General features: G+C 39.2%; 1 protein-coding gene across 1 annotated transcript; it reads left to right on the top strand.

The window, feature by feature from the left end:
• LOC132584665 (vomeronasal type-2 receptor 26-like) lies at window positions 1-8443 on the top strand. The gene is made up of 4 exons (XM_060256565.1): window positions 1-155; window positions 1500-1677; window positions 3087-3186; window positions 7536-8443. Exons 1-4 carry the CDS (start codon window positions 1-3, stop codon window positions 8441-8443), a joined length of 1341 nt encoding a protein of 446 aa, XP_060112548.1.
• Window positions 8444-12472: the final 4029 nt, after the last annotated feature.

A 12472-nucleotide genomic window follows, 5' to 3' on the forward strand; every position in this document is an offset into this window, starting at 1 on the left:
ATGAAGTGCCCCCAGAATGACCCTATCCCTGTCCCACATGAGTGGTACCAGCCAGGAGAGCTTCTTGTTGGTGGGATGTCCTCTCAGATAATTTACAATCCTAATTACTTCAAGTTCGAGACACATCCTTTGAAGGACTTGTTTGGGGTTTCAGAGTAAGGATTTTTTTTTCCTCTTCATTCATGGGACATTGGGCTCCATAGACTCACAAATCCAACCAAGGTGTTGCTTTTGAAAAAAGTGGATGAGAGGGAAAAGCTAATTCAGTATGAGAGGTATATAAGTGGGGCACGTTTGAATGCAGGGAGATGTGCCTTTTCTTTTGAACAGGGCTTATTAATATGATTGAAAAGCCAGAAAATAGACAAGAAAATATTTATAAATTCACTATAAGGGAGTTAAAATAATGTGCATGAATGGAAACTGCAAAAAGCATTGCTGATAGCAAGACATGTTTTCAGAGTAATGAATGGGCTCAATGGGCTTTCACAGTTAAATTTATACAAATTATTTAATAATCAGAAGAGCAAATGCATGGAGAACAGAGGGAGTAATGAATACTTTGAAAACAGAGATAATACCAAGATTCTGGGTCCTCATATGGAATACTACAACATCCTCCAGATCTCTGTTCAGGAGAGCTGCCTAGACTTGGATGGTCCAGGCTAGCGTAATATCATCAAATCTCATTGGAAACTAAGCAAGGTTGGGGCTGGTTAGTACTTGGGATGGGAGACCACCATGGAAACCCAAGATTGTTGAGTAGAGGCAGGTTATGGCCAATCACCTTGAAAATCTTAAGGGGTTAATGTAAATCAGCTGTGACTTGATGGCATTTTCCACCACCATCACCTCCACCACTTGAGAAACAAAATGTGTACTTCCCTCTCAGAAATGAACAATAGGGTCTACTGAAGTAGAGCTGCATCCTTCCAAATTCACCAAAGCCAGTAGTCTAACAAGGGTGTACATTTGCTGAGGAAGGCACTGTTTAGGTTCTGAAGAGTGTGGGAAAAGAAACTGAACCTTGAAAAATGGCAGTTCTAGCATTTCAAATGATCAACATTTTTAAAGCATCCTTTAAAAAGAAAGCATAAAAAGGAACACTGATTTAGAGGAACCTATAATAAAACTTGGTCCTTCCATGTTACATTGGGTCAGCTACAGTGTATAGAATTAATGTGTCCAAGGGATGAGTAGACTAGAAATGTTTCTTCTTCTTGGTGCATCAGAGGTATTTTTGGGGCTAATGTAAAGCATCTTAGGTTGGACATGGGTGTGTGGGGGGGGGATATCATTACATAAAAACAAGGTAACCAGAATAGTCCAATATGATCAGGAACATCATAGAGTTCTTCTGTAAAATAACTAACTCTATTTTGTAGTAGAGTGATAAAATTCTACCAGCATGTTTTGGCTTTGGCATTTGCTGTACGTGAGATCAACAAGAATCCCAAGATTTTACCCAATATTACTCTGGGGTTCCACATCTATGACAGTTATTATGATGTGAAGATGACCTATCGTACTACTCTGGACCTGCTATTCAAATTACATCGATTTATCCCTAACTATAACTGCGATATCCAGAAAAATCTAATCGCCATTGTTGGGGGACTTGGCTATGATATCTCCTACCATATGGCAGACATCATAAATCTCTACAAAATCCCACAGGTAAGAAGGATACAAATCTTATGAAGTGCAGCCTTCATTATCTAGGCATCGCTTTGTAGATGAAATGGAGAGATGGGTATGGTTATCCCTGAAATTATGCCGTGCTTTCAAATCTTCTATCAAAATAATTTCTGAGTTGCAGAAGTTGTAGATTACATTAAATGGTATTTGATGAACAAACAGGTACACTTTTGTAATATGACTCCCATTCTACAGGCACTCCATTTGTTTTTTTTTGTTGTTGTTGCCGTTGTTCAACCGGGCTCAATTTACGATATTGACTATCATGTACAAAGATTGTCATGGCCTGTCTCCCCTATTCTCCACCTGAGGAGTTTCACTCATGTCTGCAGAACTTTCCCAGGATTCCAAAAAGGCAAAATCAACAACAGCTTATTACGGCTCCCACTTAATCAAATGGCCTGCCTCCAACTCTACTAGCTTTCTGCAAACTATGCAAAATTGAATAGTTCCAGGGGGCTTTTCTTGACTGTCAATAAGGTTGCATTGCAGAGAATTGTTCACATATTTAGGGATTGTGCTCCATACTACTGCGTATATCTTACTGTCAGTAGGATTCTATCATGTAATAATGCAGAATGTTCACATTGTGGCTGGCTCCAGAGTTTTTACAGTCCTGAAGTACTGTGTATTGAATGTCCCATTTTGTTGTTTGTATTGACTCATTCTGTGTAATTTGTCTTGAGTCCCTGTAAGAAAGGTGGACTATAAATCATGTAAAGTAATTAATAAATATTAACTTTCAGCTTACATATGGCTCATATGCACCAGAGAGTAGTGACACAATGCAAGTCCCTTCTTTTTATCGTATGACACCAAATGAAGTTTATCAATCCATGGGGATTATTCGGTTACTTCAGTATTTTAGATGGACATGGGTCGGTCTTTTTGCTGTGGATGATGAGAGTGGAGAACATTTCATGCAGGCCCTACAAGTGTTGTTACTCAAGAATAAAATGTGCCTTGCCTTCACAGAAAGAATTCCAAACCAGAGCGACTGGGATATCTTTGGTGCCATTATGGATTTAGCCTCAAAGATTCATCTGCCTTTCATACAGAGCAAAGCTAATACATTTATTCTGTATGGAGAAACTAAGACCATGTTGAGGCTAGTTGCTTTTTTGTTTATGGGAGACTTTAATTATAAGGAAAATATATCTTATAGAAAAGTGTGGATCATGACAACCCAGGTCGATTTTGCATTAACAGGCATGCAAAGGGCTTGGGATTTTGAATTCTTCCATGGAGCTATTTGCTTCACAATCCACTCAAATAAACTTCTAGCATTCCAGAAATTTGTTCATACTATAAAGCCATTTTGGATAGAAGGAGATGGTTTTCTCAAGGACTTTTGGGAGAAAGCCTTTGACTGTACATTTCCTAATCAGCAAGAGCTGATGAAAGCTGAAGGCACATGTACTGGGGAAGAGAAGCTGGGAGATCTCCCTGGGTCCGTTTTTGAAATGTACATGACTGGCCACAGTTACAGTATCTATAATGCTGTCTATGCCATAGCACATGCTTTGCATATTGCATCGTCATCTAGAATGAATCAAAGAACAATGGTGGGGAGCCAAAGGGTTCAGTTTCAGCATCTCCAGCCTTGGCAGGTAATGTTTTTATTGGAATTACCAGATTATGGGGGGGGGTGGGGTGGAAATGTGAAATCCTACTTCAGGACTAATTGGTAAAATAATCTGTCAGTAGCAGTAGAAAAGGGCAAGAGACTAACAAAATTTGTGGCAGGGTATCTGAAGAATAGATCAATGACTTATGAAAGTTCATACCGAGTTACAAAATTTGTTAGTCTTTAATGTGCTACTGGACTCTTGTTCTTTTCTACTAGTGAAATAATGTTATATAAACCATTTATGGTTCACAATTTGTGCTTCAAAATGTTGTTAAAATGTTTTTCCTTTTATGTCAACTAGCTTCACCCATTTCTTCAAGGCATTGCATTTAATAACTCACTTGGAGATAGTGTTTCTTTTAATAATAAGATGGAAACTGGAGCTGGACTTGATATCACAAACCTGGTCACATTCCCAAACAAGTCCTTCCATAGGGTGAAAGTTGGAAGGGTGGATCCCAAAACCCTTGAAGAACAAAAATTCATAATTCATGAAGACAAAATTGTGTGGCCCAGAATTTTTAACCAGGTGGGATCTCAAGGTATTCTTTATGGGCAACTTAATTCTTTAGAAGGATAATTTGTGATTGGAATTTTCCAAAGATGCAAATGGTGACCCGTGAATGCAGTATCTATACTGTATGAAGGCTCTATACTGGTACCATCCACTTTGGGCATTAAGAATGTAAGAGTAATGTTAGATATTTCTGTACTCTCTAAATACTAGCGAGGAAAAACGTTTGTGGACACAGTGAAAAAATTGCCTTCTTTAAAATGTCAGAGAACCAGACGAGACCTCTTTTAATGGACTGAATCACTGGTTGAGTTAGGCAATTCCTTTGTCTGGAGTTGCTATATCTCCAGTAGGGATCTGCATTTGAGTGTACTTGAGCCAAAATTAAATCACAAAGCTGCTTTTTAGGTCAGCTCAGCAAAATCTGATTATGCAAAACACTTCCCAGGCATTCTGGGAATAACAAAAATTTATCTTCCCAAATTTCATAAGCATTTCAGTTTCAGAGAGGCCTAGGAGGGGGAAGGGGAAAGAATAAATGCGCCCAACAAAAAGTGATCAGTTGGTGTCTCTGTCGTTTGAAATGTTAAATGAACTAGAAGCCTCATTGAACAGCTGATGCTGAGGGTAGATGATCCTGATCTACATGGGAAATAATGGGGTGTGATTTCCTATTGGCACTAGAAAACTAGGTCTATGAATACATGTCTGCTTCATGATCAGGAGAGTAGTAGTAAATTATTGATGATGGAAAATGCTGACTGTGCAACCTGTAACGTTTTCAAGGCAAAAGATGCACAGGGGTGGTTTGTCATTTCCTGCCTCTGTCCAGCAACCCTGAACTTTCTTGATAGTCTTCACTCTAAACAGTAAACCAGAGCTGACCTGTTTCCACTGAGGAAGGGACAGCCTGGACCATCCTAATGAGGGATGCAAGTAATTATATGCATGATATTCTTTGCTCCTCCCTCTACTTTTTTGCTCTTCCCATATCAGTTTATATACTGTAAAATAATATTTTTCCTCCAATATTAATCTCCTTTCATTATATATATAAAAAGGTCTCATAATTTATTGGCTCATTGTTCAATCGTAGGTATTCAAGGGATGGTGGCTCAGTGGTAGAACATCTGCTTGGGAAGCAGAAGGTCCTGGGTTCAATCCCCAGCATCTCCAAAAAAGGGTCCAGGAAAATAGGTGTGAAAAACCTCATCTTGAGACCCTGGAGAGCCACTGCCAGTCTGAGAAGACAATACTGACTTTGATGGACCAAGGTTTAGTATAAGGCAGTATAAGGCAGTTTCAGTATAAGGCAGTTTCATATGTTCATATATGCTCCTTCTTATAACGGGAAATATTAGTAATGAATCAATTTCTATTGAGTTTGGTAGACAAAATAAATCTATTACACTGTGGTCTCCTACTGTTGAATATTTGCTGCAAAAATATTCCCCTCTAATACTTATTTTCATAAAATGTTTTACCTGTAATAGACCTCTGTATGCGAAATGGTTTATATCTTTGAATGACGATAAGTTTTGAGTATGTAGATAGTTTTTTTTTAGTATTTTTGAATAATAATAATAATAATAAAACCCCTCCTTTCATGTTTTGGATAGGTTCTGCCCGTTTCACTGTGTAATGACTACTGCTTCCCAGGTTCTCACAAGCAAAAGAAGGAAGGGGAGAATTTTTGTTGCTACAGCTGCATTCCATGTCCTGCAGGAAAGGTTTCAAATCAGAAAGGTCAGTAATTGACTGCATCCTGTTTGCTGCCCATGAAAGTTAATTAATTCAGAAGCAAAAGATTCATGCTGTGAATTGGTCATTGTTCAGGGTGAATTGAGAGCACCAGGCCTCATTTTGGGCAGGAGCTCACAGGAGCAGAGCTCTTAAGGGTTAAAAAAAATGGTAAAGGTTTTACCTTTGCAAGCACCAGTCGTTTCCGACTCTGGGGTGATGTTGCTTTCACAACAGACTTTTAACGGAGTGGTTTGCCATTGCCTTCCCCAGTCATCTACACTTTCCCCCCAGCAAGCTGGGGACTCATTTTACCAACCTTGGAAAGATGGAAGGCTGAGTCAACCTGGAGCTGGCTACCTGAACCAACTTTTGCTGGGATGAAACTCAGCTCTTTTTTTCTTATTCACCTGCCCCCCCAACCCCCCAAAAATTACTTCTGGACTCCTTTGTTCAACCCCCCTGTGAGGATTTTGCTGAACTCCCTAAGACTTGACAAACTTTCAAATACTTTCCCCCATAAAAATGGAGAAATAACCAAAACATATAAAGCACACAGGTGGAAATCTTCATCATGCCACTGTGGCCACATAGCAGAAAGTAATTTAAAAAGTATGATGGAAGTAAGGTTTCATTATGACAAAATTCAAGAAGCACTTTAAGGTAGATGTTGAGCTGATATAATTGAGTACAATTAATAATTAATAAGTACAATTAATAAATGCTAGAGGACTAAATGTAAGTGATATATTAATAAGAGTGTTGTTTAAAACAATAAGTAGGAAAACATGTCCTGAAAAATGTGCTTTAAGTCACACTCTATGTAGGTAGTTAGGTAGGTAATTTATATGCCTCCTCTCCAGAGAACTATTAAAGGTGGCTAAAAAGCAAAAACAACAAAAACAATTTTTTGCACTAGGGCTTGTTCCAGGTGGAGAGCCCTTTTGCCCCCGGCACTTCTCTCATTTTTTGCACAAGCTGCCCCGGAGCTGCGAGTTGTCCCTCCACTTTTCCACAGCAAGCAGAAACCACTTGTAAGAGGATAGATAGATAGATAGATAGATAGATAGATAGATAGATAGATAGATAGATAGATAGATAGATAGATAGATAGATAGATAGATAGATAATTTTATTTATATCCCGCCCTCCCCGCCGGAGCAGGCTCAGGGCGGCTAACAACATCATTCAATTTCCCTTATACAAAAGACAAGGTTACATTAACATTAAACATTAAAAAATTCTGATAAGTTTAAAATCACTTAATTAAGCCAACTCGCAGATCCGGGGCAGCTTGTGTGAAAGAAGCGCCGAGAGAAGTGCCAGGAGCAAAAGGGCTCTCCACCTAGTGCAAGCCTAGTGCAAAATCAGTCTGAGTTGGATCTTGCTGTCTTTTGCACTCCATTCCGCCCAGCTCTCTTCCTTGCTCCAGCCATTATCCCACAGACCTTTTGTACATACATGTCCTATGACTCCCCACCCCCAGAATAGCTTCTGGTTCTAGTTTCATTGTTTTAATTCAAGTTTCCATTGTATTGTTCTCTACTGAGAACCCTAATTAATTAATTTTCACCAGCAGAAAAATGTATTGGATCCAATTCCACACCATAAGACAAATATACCATTTCCCTAAGACAAATATACCATTTAGTCCATGGGTGGCCAACGGTAGCTCTCCAGATGTTTTTTGCCTACAACTCCCATCACCCCCAGCCATCAGCCATGCTGGCTGGGGTTGATAAGAGTTGTAGGCAAAAAACATCTGGAGAGCTACTATTGGCCACCCCTGCTTTAACCTCTTGGAGTTTTTTTTAAATTTATTCCTGCATAGTGCGATCCCCCCCCCCCCCACTTTTCTGTCTCCTTCCCCATCCACCAATGCTATGGAAATCAGCCTCCTGTTACATTTGAAATGATCACTGAGAATATCCTCTTTTCCTTTTTTCCCCCCAGACATGGATGCCTGCTTTCAATGCACAAAAGATCACTATCCAAGTAAGGGCCATCAATGTATTCCTAAAGTTATAAACTTTCTGTCATATGAAGAACCTTTAGGGATTGCTTTAGTTTCACTTGATGTTTCATTTTTGCTCCTCACAGTCTTGGTGCTAAGCATTTTTATTAAACACAGAGGTACTCCCATCGTCAAAGCCAACAACCGGGATGTTACCTATGCTCTCCTCATCTCTATCCTTCTTTGCTTCCTCTGTTGTTTCCTCTTCATTGGAAGACCAATAAAGTTGACTTGCTCCCTCCAGCAATCTGCTTTTGGCATCATCTTCTCTGTGGCTGTTTCTTGTGTCTTGGCCAAAACCATCACTGTGGTTTTAGCATTCATGGCCACTAAACCAGGGTCCAGCATGAGGAAGTGGGTGAGGAAGCGTCTGACCAACCTTATTGTCCTTTCCTGCTCCATGATTCAAATCTGTATTTGTACAGTGTGGCTAGGAACCACTCCTCCATTCCCAGACTGGGATGCACTGTCAATGGATGAAGAGATTATAGCAGAATGTAATGCAGGGTCTGTCCTCATGTTCTACATTGTCCTGGGCTACATGGGATTTTTGTCCCTCATCAGCTTGATTGTGGCATTCCTTGCCAGGAAGTTACCAGACAGTTTTAATGAAGCCAAGTTTATCACCTTCAGCATGTTGATCTTTTGTAGTGTTTGGTTGACATTTCTTCCAACTTACCTGAGTACCAAAGGGAAATACATGGTAGCTGTGGAGATCTTCTCCATCTTAGCCTCCACTGCTAGTTTACTGGGATGTATATTTACTCCCAAATGCTACATTATTCTAGTGAGACCTGAATTAAACAACAGGGAACAGCTGATGGGGAAAAATAAGCATATTATTTAGTTTTCCTTTTATATGTATTTCTTTTCGTTTGTCTATAGAATTCAAACAGTGGACTTAATATAGGGGTCAATGTGTTTCTTAATTCCACACATTAAACTTACAAATCTGAAGTGGAATAATTAGATCTTGGAAGCTAAGCAGGGTCAACTCTGGCAACAAGAAGAAGAAGAAGAAGAAGAAGAAGAAGAAGAAGAAGAAGAAGAAGAAGAAGAAGAAGAAGAAGAAGAAGAAGAAGAAGAGGAGGAGTATATTTACTCCCAAATGCTACATTATTCTAGTGAGACGTGAATTAAGCAACAGGGAACAGCTGATGGGGAAAAAGAAACGTATTATTTAGTTTTTCCTTTATATGCATTCCTTTTGAAGTACAATCATTAGATAAGAATTTTAGAAGAATGCCCCGTCCTGTATAGCTGAGGGAAGCACAATCTTGTCAGATCTTGAAAACCAAGCAGGACGAACTCTGGCAAGTAGTAGTAGTAGAAGAAGAGATTGGATTTATACCTTACCAAAGAATTCTCAGAGTGGCTTACAATCTCTTTTCCCTTCTCCTCCCAACAACAGACACCCCATGAATTTGGTGGGGCTGAGAGAGCTCTCCCAGAAATGCTTTTGAACAGAACAGCTCTTAGAGAACTTTTTAGCTAACCCAAGGTCACATCAGTACTTGGATGGGGGACCTCCTTGAAATACCAAAAGTCCAGAAGCAGGGGTAGTCTTTTTTTGCCACCTCTCTGAATATCTTCCATGTCCCAGTAGGTGTCAGTCACCAGAAGTCTCCTTGACTTCCAGGTACACACACAAACGCAAATCAAAAAAAAAAAAGAAAAAAAAAGAAATAGATTTTCATTTTTATTTTATTACATTTGTATTCCGCCCTCCCCTGATAGGCTCATGAAAAAGATGATAATAATAGTTAGATGGATGGATAGATAGATGATGATAGATAGATGATGATGATAGATAGATAGATAGATAGATAGATAGATAGATAGATAGATAGATAGATAGATAGATAGATAGATGATAATGAAGATGATGATGAAGAAGATAGATGGATAGATGGATAGATTAGATAGATAGATAGATAGATAGATAGATAGATAGATAGATAGATAGATAGATAGATAGATAGATAGATAGATAGATAGATGATTGATCGATGATAGATAGATAGATAGATAGATAGATAGATAGATAGATAGATAGATAGATAGATAGATAGATAGATAGATAGATAGAAAGAATTTTAGAAGAATGAAGGCTGGAATTTGTGACTCCTTTTCACTTATAATTCTTCAATAACATAGCTTTGTTCTTCCATTACTGTAATTCAGAGGGGAATTTATTAAATTGTCTTTTATCTCTGCAGTCTTTTGTCTGTTTTCACATATTCTCCTTGTTCCCATTAATTATCAGTCACTCTTAGAAGGCACCTGAATATTCAGATGTGTTTTCATTAAAACATTTTCTTTTCACTGTTCAAAGCCACAATAGGGTTCATTAAACACTTGATCGCTAAAGAATGCATATTTGCCACTGTTATGTTTTCTGTAAAATCAACCTGCTTTAGATTACTTCATTCCCAATACCCACTTTCTGCCTGGTTTCATAGAAAAAGCCCAGCAGGAACTCATTTGCGTATTAGGCCACACCTCCTGATATCACCATTGCTTCACACAGGGCTTTATGTAGAAAAAGCCCATCAGGAACTCATTTGCATATTAGGCCACACCCCTTGAGTCTAAGCCATCAGGAACTGCATTTCTGTGCATTCCTGCTAAAAAAAAGCCCTGGTTACCATCAAAAATCTTGAGAGAAATTGAAGAACAGCTATCAACCTAGATAACATCGCCACAATATTACTTGCTTACTTATTTCATTTATATCCCACAGTTCTCCACAACGGAGACCCAAAAGTTCTCACATCATTCTCCTTTCCTTCATTTTTATCTTCACAACAAACCTATGAGATAGATCAGGCTGAGAGAGTGTGACAGCCACAAGGTCACCCAGCAGGAAGATCAGAATATGAGAACATAAGAAGAGCCCCTGCTGGATCAGACCAGTGTTTCACCTAGTCCAGTAGCTTGTCTCACACAGTGGTCAAATAGATCCTCTGGAGAACCAACAACAGGACAGAGAGGCTGAAACCTTCCCCTGATGTTGCCTCCAATTCTGGGATTCTAAGCGTCTCTGAACATGAAGGTTCTCCTCAGTCACCATGGCTAGTAGCCTCTGATAGTCTTATCCATCTCATCCCCTTTTAAAGCTGTTTATTCTTCTGGCAGTGAATTTCACATTTTAATCACTCTCTGTGTAAAGAAGTATTTCTTTTTGTTCACCCTGAATCTACTGTCCATCAGCTTCACTGGATGCCCTCAAGTTCTAGTATTTAGGGAGAAGGAGAAAAATTTCTCATGGTCAACTTTCTCCACCAAACGTGTAAGTGTATAAACATCCATTATATCCCACCCTAGTTGTCTCTTTTCTAAACTGTGCAGCCTGCCTCTGGATGGGTGCCGCAATGTTGGTCTTTAAGGTGCCACTGGATTCCAACTTTGTTCTGCTCTTTCAGACCAACACAGCTACCCACGTGAATCCATGCTAATATCAAAGAGGCACTCCCACATATATTGATGTTGTTATTTAGACCAGAGATACCCAAATGTGGCAACAATCGAAGACTGATTCTGTATAAAGAGTATGTAATTAACACCAAGAAATTAATTTGGTTTTCTTGCTGTTCCGTGTGATTTGTTATTGCGCTCCTTACGATTATAAGTTGGCTGCGATGGTGATGCCAGAGGGAGCGCTTTGGATTCTGGGGTCATGGGATAAGCTTTCTTAAAGAAGGCCTACTAGCAAATGATGGCCTTCACCTCTCAAAATCGGGGAAGAAAATATTTGGAAATAACCTGCAGAACCTTATCAGGAGAGCTTTAAACTGATGACACAAGGGGAAGGTGACAATCAACATGGGGATCTTAATGTAGAAGAACAATCACCAGGGAACCATCTGAGGAAGACAGGTCAAACAAAGTCAAGGGTATGAGACTACAAGTGCCTATATACTAATGCATGGTATGGGGAATAAGAAGGGTGAGCTTGAGCTTCTCTTGCAAACAGAGGGTTATGATATAGTAGAGATTACTGAGACTTGGTGGGATGATTCTCATGACTGGAATGTGACAGCGGATGGGTACAAGTTGTTCAAGAAAAACCGTAAGGGCAGGAGAGGAGATGGAGTGGTGTTGTATGTGAGAAGGAGGCTTGATTGTCAAGAAATTCTGGAGAATGTGGTTGATAGTCCAGTGAAATCTCAGATCACTCTTTACATGGAGTTCAGGTTCGAGTCTTGAACCTTCAGGCATCAGGCTTTTATCAGCTGGTCTGTCTATGTCAACTGGTAATATTTTTGCAATTGTATTTTACCATCAATTTGATTGGTATTTAAGAATACATATATAGAAATACGTGCAATTAAACATTACAGAGCATATCAGTGATTAAAATATTCATAGAAATTAGTTAATATTACAGTCTTACCCAAAAAAGCTCCATAGTTTTTTTCTTTATAGCAACAACATCAAAGGTAGCAATTAGAATCAGGTGTAAGTTTCTTATGAATTGATGCCGAGATTGGACCCACTTCTTTATTTTCAGATATGGATGACTGTATCAAATGTCCAGAAGATCAATATCCAAATATGGAACGTGCTCAATGTTTGCCCAAGATCAAAAGTTTTCTGTCTTACGATGAACCGTTAGGGATCAGTTTGACTTTCCCTGCTCTTTCATTTTCTCTGATCACATCTTTGGTTTTGGGTATTTTTATTAGGCACAAAGATACCCCCATAGTCAAAGCCAAGATCAGGGGTATCACCTACACTCTCTTAGTCTCTCTTCTGCTGTGCTTCCTCTGTTCTTTGCTATTCATTGGACAACCAAACAAAGTGACTTGCTTCCTCCAGCAAGTCACTTTTGGCATCATCTTCTCAGTTTCTGTTTCTTGTGTCTTGGCCAAAA

This window comes from Heteronotia binoei, chromosome 15 (assembly GCF_032191835.1).
Source record: "Heteronotia binoei isolate CCM8104 ecotype False Entrance Well chromosome 15, APGP_CSIRO_Hbin_v1, whole genome shotgun sequence".
NCBI lineage: Eukaryota > Metazoa > Chordata > Lepidosauria > Squamata > Gekkonidae > Heteronotia > Heteronotia binoei.